Source organism: Dreissena polymorpha, chromosome 3, assembly GCF_020536995.1.
Source record: "Dreissena polymorpha isolate Duluth1 chromosome 3, UMN_Dpol_1.0, whole genome shotgun sequence".
NCBI classification, from domain to species: domain Eukaryota; kingdom Metazoa; phylum Mollusca; class Bivalvia; order Myida; family Dreissenidae; genus Dreissena; species Dreissena polymorpha.
The window spans coordinates 2,236,898-2,255,661 of record NC_068357.1 but is presented as its reverse complement, the minus strand read 5'-3'; the positions used below and the strand labels follow the sequence as shown (position 1 = coordinate 2,255,661).

The 18,764-nt window shown below is 40.2% G+C and overlaps 1 protein-coding gene across 1 annotated transcript in view; it reads left to right on the top strand.

The window, feature by feature from the left end:
* Nucleotides 1-16,745, top strand: part of LOC127872741 (chromatin assembly factor 1 subunit A-A-like) — a 40,538-nt gene extending 23,793 nt beyond the window's left edge. The window contains exons 9-15 of the mRNA XM_052416110.1: nt 343-419; nt 1,229-1,406; nt 2,011-2,088; nt 2,436-2,540; nt 3,665-3,832; nt 12,973-13,111; nt 14,979-16,745. Coding sequence (XP_052272070.1) covers nt 343-419; nt 1,229-1,406; nt 2,011-2,088; nt 2,436-2,540; nt 3,665-3,832; nt 12,973-13,111; nt 14,979-15,973 — 1,740 coding nt within the window. The 3' untranslated portion in view covers nt 15,974-16,745. The remainder of the gene's footprint in view (nt 1-342; nt 420-1,228; nt 1,407-2,010; nt 2,089-2,435; nt 2,541-3,664; nt 3,833-12,972; nt 13,112-14,978) is intronic.
* Nucleotides 16,746-18,764: the final 2,019 nt, after the last annotated feature.

Genomic DNA, 18,764 nt, shown 5'->3' with positions numbered 1-18,764 from the left:
CGCGAATTTTCGCTTCTTGGGGTCATACTCTGATACTAGTCGGCTGACACGCAATAAACTGGTCCTGACCGGTTTAGAGACTGCAGTGAATGGTACAGATAATCGAAATACTAGTAATTAGGGTATGTTAGCATGTGCACTGTGTAATCGATTTCATGACATGGGAATTTTAGCTCACAGAAACGGACCGACTGTTTGGGATTTTCAATCGGTCTTTCATGACCCCAATCGGTCTAGGACCGACAAAACCGAAAAAAATATGATCCCTGCCTTTGATACTTCCTTCACATTTCATGCCCACAATGTTCACAACTGAACACATGAGCCATGTTTTACCTTCAGACCTCCAGTGAGACATACCTCAAAGCTCTCAAGTCTCCAGGATTTGTCAAAGGAAAGGGTAGCAAGACTTGGCCAAAGTAAGTGTTTTGTTGCACCATTATGAAGAGATATTTGAGATAATTAGCAAGCTATTCTACTAGTTACAACATTTGAGCTTGGTTATAGTTTTTCAGTAAAACTAGTTGCTAATGAATGGCTCGACATTTGGCAGTGGGAAGGGGCCTATATACTGCCCTTGCTACAGATGGAAAAAAGCTCTGCAAAGTGATGCATATGGGCTGTGCTCTGTAAAAAGAGGGTTTAAAGTATGTGCGTAAATTGTCATCCCAGATGAGCCTGTGCAGTCTGCACAGGACAATCAGGGACGACACTTTCAGCTTTAATGATATTTTCTGTTTAAAGAAAGTCTCTTCATAGCAAAAATCCAGTTAAGACGGAAAGTGTCGTCCCAGATTAGCCTGTGTATTCCACACAGGCTACAACAGGGAAGACACTTTCCCCTTTTATAATATTTTCTGTGGAAAGAAAGTCTCTTTTTTAGCAAAAATCCAGTTTAGAGGGAAAGTGTCGTTCTTGATAAGCCTGTGCCAATTGCACAGCGAAATCTGGGACAACACTTTACGCACATGCATTTAACCACCTTTTCACAGACCACCTCTCATATATTTCTGAAGTATTAGCTCTGGGCTTGGCTGCTATGACACCGACAAAGCAGTGTTGTGGAACTCAACCGAATCTGCTGTCAGAGACAGTAATTTATGGTTAAAAATAACTCTTTAAACATGTTTTATAATTGATTATAATTCAAAACATAAAAAAAGTAAATGTGATTTTATTTTATTTAGCTGCATAAAGCATAAGTAAGATGTGTGATGAATATTTCAAGGCAACTAGAAGAGGATGATGATGTGGAACTGATGTCACACGAGAAAGAGACCATTGAAAAGGTTACACACCGTGTGAAGTTCCTGCGATTCCAGGAAAACACGCGCCCCCCATACTACGGCACATGGCGGAAGAAGAGCAGCAAACTGACGCCTAGAGATCCCTTCAAGCAGGACCAGGTTGGTGGGGATGACAGTATATTTACCATTTTCCACTCAGATGCGCACTTTGATGCGTTTAAGGCTTCTTAGAAAAAAACGTGGCAAGATGGGGGCAGAGTAATTTTCTTTATATGGTTAAGTTAATATTTTGAGGTTCAAAGGTCATGTATTTGTGATCATATAGGAGAATAATATGTTGGTATTGGTCACAACCTGTATAGCTATTGTTCATCCTGGCCATAAAAAAAATTCAAGATTAATCCGATGATAGGTCCATATGAGTACATGGGTGTCTGTCATTATAAATGGTAGAATAATGCATGTTTTGTTCACCCAACACAATGACAAAAATAATTTAATGTTTTGTGACATTTGTAAAAAGCATAGTAAAAGTAACATGTTTGTAAACTGCTGTTCGAATTTTTGGACAAGTACTCTGAAAAGACATGCAGCTGGTAGTGATCATAAATCCTGCAATCAGGTGGCCCCTACAAAATCTTTAAATGCCCTACTAAATTCATGGCTGATGGGCAATTGGCCCACTTGCAATCTTGCCCAGAATGAACACTTCCTATGTGACTATGAGGTTGACAGTACAATTGTTTTAACTTGTTGCTTGCAGGGCCTGTTTGACTATGAGGTTGACAGTGATGATGAGTGGGAGGAGGAGGAACCTGGCGAATCCGTCTCCTCGGACGAGGTAACACACCAGTCTAGCAAATGTGTCAAAACAAATGTATCAATTCACCAGAATTCTGGGGTGTTATTGCAAGTTTAGCCGAAAAAGATTTAAACTTTATTATATTGATTTTACGTCGAATGACTTGATATAGTTCTCTGTTATACCTGATTTGCTATGTTGTTCTTGATATTGTACGCTGTTATACATGGTTTGCTATGTTGTTCTTGATATTTTACTCTGTTATACTTGATTTGCTATGTTCTTGATATTTTACTCTGTTATACTTGATTTGCTATGTTGTTCTTGATATTGTACTCTGTTATGCCTGATTTGCTATATTGTTCTGTAATTGCCCTGTGTTACAGGAGGAGAGGGAGGAGGAGAAGTGTGATGATGAGGAGGAGGGAGATGACTGGATGGTGCCTCATGGTTACCTCTCTGACGGGGAGGGCATAGAAGATGAGGAGGAGGTATGGGGTTCTACCTTGTAACAGCAGACAATAGCAGATAACTTATAAGATGCTGTTTTGAAGGAAAAGTATTTCATGGTTTATCACGCTATTTTTCCCAATTTCATGGTTGATCGCGCTAATTTTCCCAATCCAAAAGGCACAGGCTTTAAGACATAAAAGCAAAAAAAAAATCACTGCCATCATTAAATCAGCTTGAAGTTTTGGCCTTTCAGATGACTGGTTTTCTGCTGTGCATACTTTCAGGGGTTTTCCGAGTCCATTTCAGATGCACATTTATGTCAAATCAGGCTTACTAGCTCAGTCTGTAGTGCCCTTGGCTACAACTCTAAAGGAAGGAGGTTCAATTCACAGCTCATCCATTTGTGAAGTGGTCTATGTTGACAGCCATTCTCTTAATCATCATAGGCATAGGTCAGTTACAAGCATAAGTTTGTACAGTAAGCACTAGTGAACCATCTTACCCAGAAAGAGGATGGGTAGTTCAACTGACTGCTGTTATGTCAACACAAGTTGTGAGAGGATGGATAGTTCAACTGACTGCTGTTATGTCAACAAAAGTAGTGAGAGGATGGGTAGTTCAACTGACTGCTGTTATGTCAACACAAGTCGTGAGAGGATGGGTAGTTCAACTGACTGCTGGTATGTCAACACAAGTAGTGAGAGGATGGGTAGTTCAACTGACTGCTGTTATGTCAACACAAGTAGTGAGAGGATGGGTAGTTCAACTGACTGCTGTTATGTCAACACAAGTAGTGAGAGGATGGGTAGTTCAACTGACTGCTGTTATGTCAACACAAGTAGTGAGAGGATGGGTAGTTCAACTGACTGCTGGTATGTCAACACAAGTAGTGAGAGGATGGGTAGTTCAACTGACTGCTGGTATGTCAACACAAGTAGTGAGAGGATGGGTAGTTCAACTGACTGCTGGTATGTCAACACAACTAGTGAGAGGATGGGTAGTTCAACTTACTGCTGGTATGTCAACACAAGTAGTGAGAGGATGGGTAGTTCAACTGACTGCTGGTATGTCAACACAAGTAGTGTTTTAAAGCAAAAATCCACATAAAAGAAATAATGAATTGACTTGGTGATTCTATGTAGTGTCCTTGTTCCCTGAGCAGGTGGACACACGGAGCAAGCAGGACCTACAGCGTGTACGTCAGGCAGCCTGGGAGAGCGAGCTGAGACGGCAGGCCAAGCCCCTCAAGATGCTCGCCATCGGCTGTCACTGGCAGGACTCCACCACCACCATCGCAGCACAGCAGCTACAGATACTCCTCAAGTTCAAGGTCAGTGATTATGGTTATTTAAGGCTCATTAAGGGAAATCTGAGACAAAACTTAACGCACATGAATTAAGCCAAGTTTTCTCAGAACAAAGCTTATATTAATTTTTGTTTGAATTTATTATTCCTTGTCTAAGTCTTATAACCAAAATAGGTTGTTTTTTTAACGTGGTTTAAAGACCTTCAACGCAGGCCTTTTCCGCTCCATTTTTGGAAAACGCCACACTGGAATTTTGGGAATTTCGCATTGTGAAAAATCCCATTTTGGGGAAAAAATTCATCGCAAAACTGGCTCAATTGGGAATAATAATCGCATGTAAATAGTGTTTCTTATATTTCAAAGAAGCTGTTACCTGGTAAATAACGACTATTTTGATAACATTTAATTAAAATATTACAAAATATTATGAACATGTGTGATAAGTGCAGGGTTTTAAATCTGATTTTGGGGAAAGGGCCTGGCCTTTTTATGTCCCCCACTATAGTAGTGGGGGACATATTGTTTTTGCCCTGTCTGTTGGTCCGTTGGTCTGTTTGTCTGTTTGCGCCAACTTTAACATTTTGCAATAACTTTTGCTATATTGAAGATAGCAACTTCATTTTAATATCATAAATACGTTACCTGTTATCTCTAGCTTACCCCTTTCCAAGGGAGTTATTTCATCCGGAAAATATTCAAGCGCTGGGAATCGTCCACCTCTATAAGAATCCAAATCAGGTTAAACATAGTACAATGCAACCTAACAGGAAATCAAGAACCACAACTCATCTTTCCTTTCCGGATAAAACCATGTGCACGCCTATTTTAGGCTCAGGACTAATGTGTTCTTTTCACTGTGTTTTTGGCGGAGTTTAAAAGGATAAAGTTTATTTATCTTTTATTTGTATCATTCGGTTTATATTTCTATACTTTTTGTTGCAGAAATTGTCATATTTCTGCTTTTGCTGGGTTTCTTTGTTTGCATCGTCGCTCATGTACATGACGTCATGAGCACGTGAACCACGAGGAATTCGTGCCTATTCCCCAATAAGTAATTGAGGTCAATTGGACAGCGTTCTTTGTGTTTCCATTTTGTGGTTTAACTTTTTATTTGAATTTATAATCATTAATTTGTCTTTTGTAGGTTCTTTCTGTTTCTTTTATTTCAGAATGAACTTACAGGATAGAGGTTCTTGTGGTCATATCAAAGCAAGGTGGGATTCCCACGATACTTGCTTGGCATGTACCGGTTGCACATTTAATAACAAATGTGCGGTTTGCGATTTGTGGGCTTACGACGTATGGACAAAAGCAGGTCGCCGGAGGACGTCGATCAGCCGCAAACGCAACGAACCTCCATCTGACGTTGATTACCCGGTGACTCCACTGGTCAAGGATGACCAGCGGTTTTGTCAAGTAACTGGGTACCGGGCAAGATGGTGTTGTTGTCAGTCGATCGTCATCAGATCTTATGACTCACACCATGCATACCGGCGACATTGATCATGGAACGACTGGATCAATGTCAGACCACATGGCAGCCGCCATTCTAAGGTCTTTGTCCGGTGACGTAACCGGTCATAATATGACCGGCCGGTCACCGGTCCGGTCATTGATCACCGGTCCGGTCACCGGTCAACAGTCATCAGTTGGGCATGCCACCGATAACACCAATCGCCGGTCAAGAAGAACTCGGTCTTCATCATCGGCGTATTCTTCTACATCCGATTCGTCGTCGAATACATCGTCTTCATCAAGGAGTGGACATCGGACACGCTCTTCTTCGTCGAGCAGTTATCATCGTCGCGGCGCTCATAAGCGATCACGTCGTCACTCATGGAGACGGTATTCCAAAAAATCTCGATCTCATCGCAGCCGATCCACATCTCGACAGCACAGCCGATCCAGATCTCGACATTGCAGGAAACGAGGACGTCGGCAACGTTCACGTAGACAGCATCGGACTTACCATACGTATAGTCGTTCACCATCGTGTTCAGTTATGGAATCGCATGTTTCCATGCCAAATGTGTCGGTTCCAATGTTGACTGCCACACGTATTGCATCTTCAGGAGCTCATCTCACTACTACGGCGTCAGTGTCAACACCACGGGTATCATCTACAGTATCTAGTCGTATACCCCCTACAGCTACCCTGGCGAATCCTGATACACTATGGATACAGAATTCGGCGGGACATTTTGTACCGGTCAATGCTGATAATTTACCTTCTTCCGGTTTACATTATCAGTTTACTGACGTCGGGGATCATCATTCGCTGTTACCAGACAATTGCAATCCGGTACAAGATATTCTCACTTCTGTTCCTGCTGATTCTATACAAACCGCTGGTGTTGTAGAGAGTGAGGCTGATTCAGATGCAGAATCTAATGTTGAGACGGATTAATATTTAGCTCCGATTGGTCAGATCTATGAACTGATGTTTCGTACTCTTGGTGAAGATTACTGTCCAAGACCTGCTGAACTGTCTTCAAATGCGACGATTTCTGTGACAGAACAAATTTTTCGTACATTTGATCCCAACAGGGTTATTAAGTCGACGGCTCGTTCTGACCCACGACTTCCCATTGGTTCTACTGTTCTATCTGTTCTTCAATCATTGGAATCAGCTAATAAGACAATTCCAAAACGAGGAGAAACATGGAAAATTCCTAAGGAACTAGCTGATCCAAAACACCAGGAAGGTAGTAAAAGTTACAAACCTCCTGTACCACATGCAACATCCGGGTTGGATTTTTCAAAACTTCCGGTTCCAGATCCGGACATAAGCAAGCTATCTCTTGTAATGCCAAGTGGTTCCAATACAGTTTCTGTTCCGTTTTCAATGTTGGAAACTTGGGAAATGAGGGAACGTAGATCATTAGGTTTGACTAACCAAATTGATTTCATGCTAGCGACAATTTTACAAATGGTGTGTGATTGGTCGGAATCTGTTCCGGAGGAACTCCGTGATTTGTTAATTCATCTCTCACGGACCACACTGGCCTTATCTCACACTTCTGCTTCTTCAATGTCCGAGATGCTAAGGATTCGTAGAGATCTTATCCTTACTTCTTTACCTAAAGATTTTCTGTTGGAACCTGGTATGAACTCGCTCAGAACAGCTCCTCTCACATCAGGGTTTCTTTTTGGTGGAAGGATACAAGAAGCAATCACAGCTGACAAGGATGACCAACTTCATGCTTCTTTAGCTAGAAACAACTCTGGACAACGCCAAGGGGTCTTTAAGCATCCTGCTTCTAGGCCACCAGCAGTTCCAGCATTCAAGACGGCTAAGAGAAATAACCTTATCTCTAAAAAGCCTTCTTTTAATCCACGGTCAGGTCCTAATAGGCAGTCTTCCTATAACAGACCTTCTTTGTCACACAAGTCTTCTAATAAAGATTCTGGGAAAAAGGGCAAACCCAAGCCGGGACAGAGGAATTTCAAACCTTCTACCGGCAGGGGAGCACCTCCTGCTTATCAGCCCTAGGTCCCTTCCCTTTCTACCGCCACAACCTCCGATGCCGGAAATACCAGTCGGGGCCAGACTTTTCCACTTCTCAAATCGATGGCTTCAAATTACTTCAGACGCATGGGTTCATTCTCTTGTGACAAAAGGCCTGACTTTTCAATTCGAAAAAAGGCCTCCACTTTCTTGCGTCCTTATAGAGCTGGTATCTGGGCATCCACATATTCCAGAGTCCATTCTCGGGCTCTTGGAAAAACAGGCGGTAGAAAGGGTTCAAGATCCTTATTCTCCAGGATTTTACAGTCGTCTTTTTCTTGTTCAAAAGAAAAATGGTTCCTGGAGACCAGTAATAGATTTAAAAGTGTTCAACATGTATCTCCTCAAACCAACTTTCAAAATGGAGACTCCTTCTTTCATACGGGAATCCATCAAACCCCTGCACTGGGGGGTGTCTTTGGATCTGGAAGATGCTTACTTCCATGTTCCTATACATCCCAACTACCGAAAGTACTTGCGATTCGCCTTTCAAGGCCAAGTCTACCAGTTCCGGTCTATGCCTTTCGGGTTGGCGACAGCCCCACGAGTTTTTACCAAACTAATGTCGGCAGTCGGATCACACCTCAGAGTTCACGGGATTATTCTTCTTTAGTATTTCGACGACTGGCTCTTACACCAGCTCGATCGTCAATTGCTTCTGTACAACCTAGAATTCTCTTGGAAGGAGCTCCTCTCGTTAGGGCTCCTTCTCAATGCAGACAAATCAGACCTCATTCCTTCACAGGACTTTACGTTTGTGGGAATGAATTTCTTGACCCACATCAATCGGGTAAGAGTGTCTATTCAACGTATATCAGACCTTCTGATGAAGGTCAACTGGGTTTTGTCCCTATCTCATATAACAGCTCAAGAATTCCTCTCTCTCAACGGTATCCTGAGCTCAGTAGCAGACTTTGTGCAGTTGGGACGTCTCTTCCTACGTCCTCTTCAGCACTATCTCTCAGCTTGTTGGAAATGGTCTCCAGGCAATCTATTAACACAGATTTCAATCCTTCCCTCCTTAAGGTCTCATCTTCAGTGGTGGCTAGACGAGGAGACTCTGTTGGCAGGAGTACCCCTTCTTCCCCCGCAACCGTCATTATATCTAATAACGGATGCGAGCAAGGAAGGGTGGGGTGCTCACCTGGAACCTCTCAGTCTGATAATTTCAGGGTTGTGGTCTCATCAGGAATCTCACCTTCATATCAACAATCTAGAAATGCGAGCAGTATTTCTAGCTGTATCTCATTTCCAATCACATCTTCGAGACTCTTGTGTGATGGTGTCAACAGACAACACATCTGTGGTGGCTTACATCCAGGCACAGGGGGAAACACATTCTCAATCCCTGTATCTGGAAACCAGAAAATTACTTGTTCTTTGCAAAACACTCAACATTCATCTGCTGGCAAAATATATACCAGGTCGCCTCAACGCCCTGGCGGATGGTTTGTCTCGCAAACACCAGTTACTTCCATCAGAGTGGACACTTCATCAAGAAGTGACCAACCAGATCTTTTTCAAGTTCGGTTATCCCCTGGTCGATCTATTTGCAACCAGACACAATCACAGACTTCCTCTGTATGTGAGTCCAGTTTACGATCCAGCAGCGTGGGCAATCGACGCGCTTTCGTTCGCATGGGACCAACTGGACGCTTACGCCTATCCCCCACCCATTCTAATTCCCCAAATATTGGGGAAAATCAGGGTGAGCTCTTGCACGATACTCCTGATTGCCCCTTGTTGGCCCAGAAGATCTTGGTTTAACGATCTTCTCAGTCTCCTGTACGATTATCCCAGGAATCTTTCTCACAGGTCAGATCTTCTGTCTCAAAGCGGCAGACTACATGCGGACCCAAAAATGTTCCACTTACACGTCTGGCCGTTATCAGGCAATCTTTGCAGAAGAAATGTTTTTCTGTCAGGGCTTCAACCCTCGTTGCTTCGGCAAGGAGAAAATCCACCAGAGCAGTCTATGATGCTCATTGGAAACTCTTCTCCAATTGGTGTTTTCGAGGGAAAATTAATCCCCTCAATCCCTCTGCTAGACGAATAGCGGATTTTCTCATTTATCTTTTTGATGATAAGAAACTTTCTCTTAGTTCCATCAAAGGATACAGATCTATGATTTCGCATACATTGGCTTTCACTAAGTCTTCACAAGTTTGTGCTGATCCAGCTATTTCAGAACTTGTTCGAGCTATGGAACTTAGTCGTCCTGTATCTCGTACACTTGCTCTTAAATGGGATTTAGCTTGTGTGCTTGGTTCCCTTATTAAGGCTCCCTATGAACCTCTTGATCAGGCTTCATTACAATTCCTAACATGGAAGACCGTTTTCCTTCTTACTATGGCTTCAGCCAAACGGAGAAGTGAAATTCATGCTCTTTCTATCGAGGATAGTCATCTTCGTTTTGACTCTTCTGATGGTTCTGTTACATTGTTGTGTCAGTCAGGATTCCTTGCTAAAAATCAACTCCCCTCAATGGCTTCCAAACATTTCAAAGTTCCAAGTCTATCTAGAACTTGTGGACATGAAGATGATGATAGACTCCTTTGCCCGGTCAGGGCTTTGAAGTTCTACCTTAAAAAGGTAAAGTCTATTCGAGGTTCTCGCAAGAGACTTTTCATTCCATTAAAAGGGGGGGGGCGATGTGTCTGCGGCTTCTATTTCTCGTTGGATAGCCTCGACTATAAGGAAAGCTTATTCTTCTCTTTCATCGAGGGATTTATCCCTGTTTAAGATAAGACCGCATGAATTAAGAGCTCTTTCGGCTTCGTGGGCTTATATTAATCAGACCCCACTATCTGAAGTGCTTCAAGCTGCTTTCTGGAGGAATCCGACCACCTTCTCCTCTTTTTATCTTCGTTCTCTTGAGTGCCAACAAGACAATTTGTATAAGTTGGGTCCTCTTGTAGTGGCTCAAACTGTAGTTTCTTCTATGGCGTAAGTACACTGGTGCCATCCGAGAATTAAGTACTATACTGTACTAACAAAGATTATAAGAGGACTTGATTCTACTATCTCTGGCTGTAAACCCTCTATATGGGTTTTGCTGTGATGGGAAAAAATATGCGAACCTTCCCGCCGCAGCTGCAAAATCAGCTAGAGATAACAGGTAACGTATTTATGATATTAAAACAAATTTTCTTAAGTAAAATTCATTTTAATTATTAAATACTTACCTGTTATCGGTAAGTCCCACCTCCCACCCCGCTCATCGCCTTTTTATGTTTGCGTAAAGGAAAGATGAGTTGTGGTTCTTGATTTCCTGTTAGGTTGCATTGTACTATGTTTAACCTGATTTGGATTCTTATAGAGGTGGACGATTCCCAGCGCTTGAATATTTTCCGGATGAAATAACTCCCTTGGAAAGGGGTAAGCTAGAGATAACAGGTAAGTATTTAATAATTAAAATGAATTTTACTTAAGAAAATTTGTATTTGGCATGCATGTGTATCTCATGAAGCTGCACATTTTGAGTGGTGAAAGGTCAAGGTCAAGGTCATCCTTCAAGGTAAGAGGTCAAATATATGTGGCCAAAATCACTCATTTTATGAATACTTTTGCAATATTTAAGATAGCAACTTGATATTTGGCATGAATGTGTATCTCATGGAGCTGCACATTTTGAGTGGTGAAAGGTCAAGGTCATCCTTCAAGGTCAGAGGTCAAATATATGTGGCCCAAATCGCTTATTTTATAAATACTTTTGCAATATTTAAGATAGCAACTTGATATTTGGCATGCATGTGTATCTCATAGAGCTGCACATTTTGAGTGGTGAAAGGTCAAGGTCATCCTTCACAAGGTCAAGGTCATCCTTTAAGGTCAAACATCATATAGGTAGAGCTGCAACGATTCGATCCGATTCATCGAAAATCGATTCGAAATGCTTCGATTCGATTACGATACCAAACCTACCAAATTCGATTCGATTCTTTAAAATATATACATATATACATAAATACGTAAAGAACGCTGTATTCTGACTATTGATACGGGAAGGTGAAGGTTTTATGTTTACCTGTAATTAGGACCCGCGCAATTGGTTGCTTATTACTTTAGTCATCCAATCAATAAGCGCGTTAAGGTCTACTTTCGGAAAAAGCGTCAAAATGGCTGAACAAGTTGTTTCCGACAAATTGAAATTATCAGATGCGCCTAAGTGTGTCAGTATTTTGGGTTTGGTAGCCCTACCGATAAAGCAAAGTGTAAACTGTACTTCACGGATGTGGCGTACGCAAAGTCCGGCTTAACCACTAATCTAATGCAACATGTCAAACAAAAACATAACGTTGATTTAGCAAGACTAAGAGGTCGCACAAGTGCAACTTCTGAAGTCGCGAGCCAGAAAAGTAGTTCTATTTCTGTTGGAATTTTGTTAAGTTTATCAGAGAATGTGATTTGTCCTACAGGTAACAGGTGCTGCTGTCATGTCACAATGGCAGACATGCTTATTGCGGTTTTGGGTAAAAGTATTATGTGATAGTACTACCATTCAACTGATTCCAGATACGTTCTTATGATTATATATTTATTTTTTATATTATTGTGTAATTCACACAATCTTCTAGTCAGAAGTTTTTATATTAAAATTCCTAATTTGCTTTTCTTTTTTATGTGTTTTATTGAAATCACATTTGAACAGAAATGTTAATTTTGAGGCATAAGAGTGAATATATGATAAAACTAGGTTTAAAGATGAATCGAATCGAAAAAATCGGTATCGGAGTGTCTGAAATCGAAATCGAATCGAATCGAGCTGTTGGTGAATCGTTGCAGCTCTACATATAGGGGGACATTGTGTTTCACAAACACATCTTGTTTGAGGGGAAAAAAATCGCGCAAAACGCCGGATTTTGGGGAAAATAAGGAAAGTCTTTATAATCATTTTAACATATTTTACTGTTTTTAAAACAAATTCAAGGCAACTGATAATTTAATTATGCAATATTTTTATATTTACTACACTGGATCAGGTTAACTTGTATATTTTAAAAAATTGGGGGGGGATTTGGGATTTTTTTTTTTTCAATTGGGAAAAAAACAACCAGATTTGCATTGGGAATATGGACCAATTTCGGAGCCCTGGCATAGGGCAGTAAAGGCCTGCAATGCCTTAGGTTGTATTATGTAATCCACTTCAGATGGCTTCTTTAAACTTAATAAATATAAATACAAAAAGGTTATTAATTATCAAAATCTATGTAAAAGTGAAGACTTTTGTGAACCTTGAGAGGTTGTAGGGTAATCATCTTCCCACAATAACCAATATCACACCCCAGTCATGAATACAAAGCAAATGTACAGCTAACCAATATCACACCCCAGTCATGAATACAAAGCAAATGTACAGCTAACCAATATCACACCCCAGTCATGAATACAAAGCAAACGTACAGCTAACCAATATCACACCCCAGTCATGAATACAAAGCAAATGTACAGCTAACCAATATCACACCCCAGTCATGAATACAAAGCAAATGTACAGCTAACCAATATCACACCCCAGTCATGAATACAAAGCAAATGTACAGCTAACCAATATCACACCCCAGTCATGAATACAAAGCAAATGTACAGCTAACCAATATCACACCCCAGTCATGAATACAAAGCAGATGTACAGCTTGTGTTCACTTCCTTACAGGCCATATGTTTGACGTCATGCCCAATAGAGACAAGTTACTCCATCGCAAGGAACGGTGGCGAAGCCGGTGGAAACGGGGATAAAACTGAGGAGAAAAAGACCAAGTCAAACCCTCAGAAGAAAGCAGTCCCAGAAGAAGGTTAGTTTTAATGTTTTAAATTTTGAGTTATGCCATTGTCAATCTGAGTTCCATTCAGAATTGCTTTTCTCACAGAATTGTGAATAGCTCTTAGCCCTTCCATTTTTGCGGGGGAGTATTTTAACATATTACAAAAAAAATATTCGTCGTTTCTTGTGTCAGCTTGATCAATTTATAATAAAGGATAGAAAACTATTTTTTAAAGTTGGTGCTGAAACTGAAAATATAATGCTGATAAGGCATATATGTAAATATGAATTAATGTATTTAGTGATTGTGTAGAAGCCTATACACACTTGTAACGGAACCTATATTCAGCTTCTCTTGTATATACAAGTAGTGATAAAATCCTTGTAAATATTGGGGAGTCATAGTGAGAGACAATTTTATCTCCAGTTTATCAAAGATTGTCAAGTTGTGATTTGTAGTCCTTACTTAGTCAATCATCTCTATGATTTAAACAGTATTTTTATGCCCCCGGTAGGGTGGCATATAGCAGTTGAACTGTCCGTCAGTCAGTATGTCAGTCTGTCCGTCCGTCCGAAAAAACTTTAACTGTGACCATAACTTTTTAAATATTAAAGATAGCACCTTGATATTTGGCATGCATGTGTATCTCATAGAACTGCACATTTTGAGTGGTAAAATTTCAAGGTGAACATCATCCTTCAAGGTCTACGGTCGAAAAAACAAAGTCAAGGGAAGTAATAAGCTTTAAATGGACATAGTTATCTGACCTGCCCAGGTATATATTTTTGTTAAATAAATCAAAGCGGAGCAGTAGGCGGCATTGTGTTTCTGACAAACACATTGTGGTAAAAGGTTAAGGTCATTCTTTGCGGTCTACGGTAAAAATACAGATTTAAGGGAAGTAATTAGCTTTTAAAAGGGAGAAAATTATTCAATATTGAACATAGCCACTTTATATATTTGGCATGCATGTGTATCTCATGGAGTTTCACATTTTGAGTGGTGAATCTACAGTCACAGTAGTGGCTTTTAATTATTTGCTTCTAAAAATAGAGATTTGTTACAGACAATTATTTTCAAGGCAATAATTTATATAATTATAAATCTCATATTATATATTTCCTTACCAAGAATTGAAGTTCTTTTCACAGTTACTGTACAGATTTATTATTTTGATTTTTTATAACCCAAATGATTGATTTTTAAAGTTTTTTATTAAAATGATATAATTCTAATTTCTTTGATTTTCATTACATACCTGTGGACTTACCGGTATGTCCATAGATACATGATCTGGCTTTGATCTCCTTTAAACCACAGGCCTTGATTGTCAGTGATGTCTGACATGGTCATAATTGACTGTGAGACCCTCCCCACCCCACCCCCCACCCCGTTGGATTGGACAAAATTCAAGGGAAGTAATAACCTTTAAAGGGAGATGATTTCTATACCTGCCAAATTATCAATAGAAATCCTATTTCAATGCGGCCCAGTAGGGGGCATTGTGTTTCTGACAAACACATCTCTTGCTTTAAACAAAAATTGTTTTTAAACAAAATATACACAATCCTTTAGACTGATATTTTAAATCTACATACTTAAGCGTTTAAAAAATGTGAAATGGAGATTAAAGGTAAAGGTTACAGGGGCATATCAATTATTTTTTCAACCATCACATTTATTAACGACATGACTGCAGCTTTTGTCATACATTCTTTACAGAACAGAACAATACTAATTCCTTGGTATTTTAAATAAGTGCATCTCTTATTAAATAAAAGTTTTTTCTGATTTCTACTTTAATTTTAATAAGTAGCTCTACATTTATAATTTAGTTTCTACTGTCCACTTTATTTTTCAACTGTTCAAGTAATGGAAACTGTTGTGTTTAATTCAGCGATGCCAGACCTGATTCGTCTGGTCCATGGCAATCCCATGGGCATTAAGAACCTGGTCAAGGAGTTCTTCCATTACTGGAACAAGAAGACCAATCCTGACCAGAACACCAACCTAGACTCCTCTAAACACATGGACGTAAGCATGGAAGTGGACGAAAAGTCGGACCAGGCCTTGAATGACAGTAAACTGGATCAGCCAGAGTTCTCTACAGTGTGTATATCAAAAAGACAGCTGGATATTAAGATTCCAGCTTTAGCTGTGCGGGAGAAACGGCCTGACCACAAGAAGGTGTGCTGGTACGTGCATGCAGACGTGCTGAAGCAGTACGGGATGGAGGGCCTGAAGCTGCCGAACTCCTGGGAGTACGTGTGTGTGAAGGAACCCAAGTGGGCCCAGGACAAGACTAACACTCCTAAAGCTGAGGACTCAGGCTCTGGGGCAAACACCAAACTGAGTTCAGTTCCCAAGATTGTACAGTTTGCTCAGCCGATGTCGCTTGCTCAGATTCAGGCCATGTGTCCAGCACCTGTGAAAGAGGCTCACACCAAGGTTGAAGCCAAGATTGAAGTCATGGAATTGAGTGCCAAGACGGACGCCAGTGAAACCACCCCAGGGAAAGCTGCAGTGCCACCTGATCAGAAAAGTATCAAGGACATGTTTTCTCCTCTTAGTAAGAAATCAATTACCTGTGGGAAACCTTCAGGCTTAGTCAAAGCAGCAACCAACTTGTCTAGCCCTAAGGAGAAGCCCTCTGCTGTAAGTACAGCTTCAACCCCAGCTCAGGAGGTGATTAGTAAGAATGTTACCCTGTTGAAACCCACAACTTCTGACTGCAAGTCTGGGGCCTCATCCCCCATGCCCAATATTCTGCTGTCAATGTTGTCTTCACCTGAGTTAATGAAAGCCTCTCTTAAAGAAGCAGAGAGCAAAACAGAGAGTAGATCAAAGGCCAAAGAAGAACCAATGGATATAGACATTATTGTTCTCGACTGAACTGTTCTGGCTTTTGGAACAACATTAAGTTGGGAAACAGTATATTATGGTCATGTTTTACTGTGATGATACCTTTAAAAAATGAATTTTGTTTTGCAAATATGATTTTGGAAACTGTTTTCTGCCATAAGTGGATGAGTTTATAGGTGTGTATATCATTTATATTTTAATTAAGAATAAAACAAATAATGCATGTTGTTAAAACGATGTTGAGACAAAATACCTATTTATTATTAACCAGGTTTTCCAAAGGAAAAAACAGGTTATTAGATTGGCGAATGTCGGCTGGCGGGCGGGCGGAACAAGCTTGTCCAGGCCATAATTTTGTTGTTCATTGTGAGATTTTAAAATCATTTGGCACATTTGTTCACCATCATGGGACGGTGTGTCGCACAAAAGAATCACGTCAATATCTCCAATGTCAAGGTCGCCACAACAAAAAATAGATTTATTTTGAAACAAACTTACAAAAGGGGTTAATTTTGTTTGTTCATTTCAAAAGTTCAGTTTGAGTTGTCTCCCTTTATCAGATTATTTGTTCACAATGAAAACCTGGTTTTGTGACAATTTTGTCCCTTTTTGAAATAATACTGTAGTTTTACATGTAACAATGTTATTTGATAGCGTTTATCTACTGGTGTTTATGTGATGACTAATTTGACAATATGATGTTGAAACAGAAGATGTACGCGTTGTTACAATTTTCACACTAGTTATGTATTATACGCAAGGTAACTAATAAAATTAACCTTATAATATGGTTTATTACAAACTGTTTATTACGTTATGTTTTATTCCCATAGTTGCTCATGACAGGCAAGGCATATGTCCATCACATAAAAGTTGAGATCTTACTTTGAACCATCACATCTCAAAATATATCCATAATACAGATGTAAAAACTGTAGCATCATTAAAAATGTAATTTTAATAAGTTTACCCTGTAGAGACTCGTGTTCCGTGGAGAAGGTCATTCTATTACTATTTAAAACTTATAATAATAAGCGTTCATGACAACGGGCTCCTCGCGTATTCTTATGCGCACATGCAAGTACATTGTATTCAAACACGCACGTTTGCGTCTAACCTGTGCAAGAAACCCATGGCTGCCATTGTGTTGAAAAATGGAAGCCGAAGACCCTAGAATTGAAGTCCACGAATTGTTTGAGCTTGGAATCCAGCGAATATTAACCATGTAACACTACATTGCATCAATGTCAGACATCATATGGAATATGCACACATTTTGACCTTGATATAATCTCAAACTTCTGATAAAGTTGATGTGATTGCACGTAAACTGCATCAATCGCTTCCATAACCTGAATGTTGCACGTAAGGAATGCATTTTAAAACGCTCTCTCGATTCATTATATGTGCGTTTTATTTTACGTAATAATATCTTTAATATTCAAAAGTATTTCCGTAGCATAATGGTTGTTAGTGAACCTTAGATCTTTTCTGCTTCAGTTTTTAGTGCTGATGCATCATCACCGAACTCGGACTTGATTACTTCAGACAAATAATAACAATCTACGCAAGATTTTCTCGAGCAAGCGTAGCGTTCTTTAAAAAAAAGATCCAAGTGCTTATAGGTATTCCAGCATTTTACATTGACCATATTAATGGGCAAATTATTTCATTAACTTCGAAGCAATTTAATTGGTTATAGCTTCTAGGGCTTAATTCGTGAACTAGACAAAGGTTAAACGATATGTTTTCTAAAAAATGACACACGCAAGTTAATAACATTTGACATGTAAAAAAGGCAACAGTTATATTTAAAAAAACAACACTTCAATCCCTCCATAACAATCGCGAAAGTGTTTGTTATAGGGGTATTCCACTACGACCCGATTCCCCACGATTTGTCCCGATTTCCAATATTTCGAGGTCGGGGATATTCGTAGCCCAATCGGCGAAGGTCCTAACTAATTTGTAGCTAGTCGTGGGTCGGTCGTAAGTGATTCCTGCAACTCGTGAGTTCCTGGAAAATCGTGACCAGATTTTAAACGTGTTTAAAATTTTGCCAGGACCTCCAAGACTGATTTTAATCGCAGTTGCTTCGTAACAACGTCGTAGTGCGTTCTTGGGCGTCGTAATGGTATCGTAGGTAATTCGTGACTCAATCGGGAAATTGGTGATCACGTGATCTGTCTGCGAATCAGCTACGACTTTGTCAAGACTCGCGAGTTCACCCCGCGTGAGTTGTGAACCCGCTGAGATTCTCGCGATTTAGTTACGAAACTGTCACGACTTTTGGAGAATGGGTGTGGTATATAAACAGAGCTTCTCGGGTTTTCAGTCATTCCTTTGTTAGGGCTTTGTATGAATAACAGGGAATTTGTTAATAATCAAAAATAGCAAGAAAAGGCAAGGGCAGGGGGAAGATAAGTAAGAATACAATCGAAGAGTACTACAGCTGCTCTTCGTCGAACTTCCAATTTTGATTTGGTGCCAAAAAAAGGAACGGAGGCCATGTACACAGAAGAACGTAGGTCACATTGTTAATAATGATCAATATCAATAGATATTGGCGCCTAATTCATGGGTGCGTTCGGAGAGGTCCTAGCTTAGTGGTAACCAATCTGCAACGTTCGTAGTACAGTCGCAGTAGATTCTTACACATCGTAATGAAGTCGCGACCCTATTCGCGAGACTTTAACCGAACCCCACGATTCGAAGTAACTCAATCGTACCAGTGCCTTAACTGAATAGTAGACCGTCACGAGTCTTCCCGCTTCAATTAATGTGATAAATCGTAGCGAATCGTGGGCTTGTTTTCGTAGTG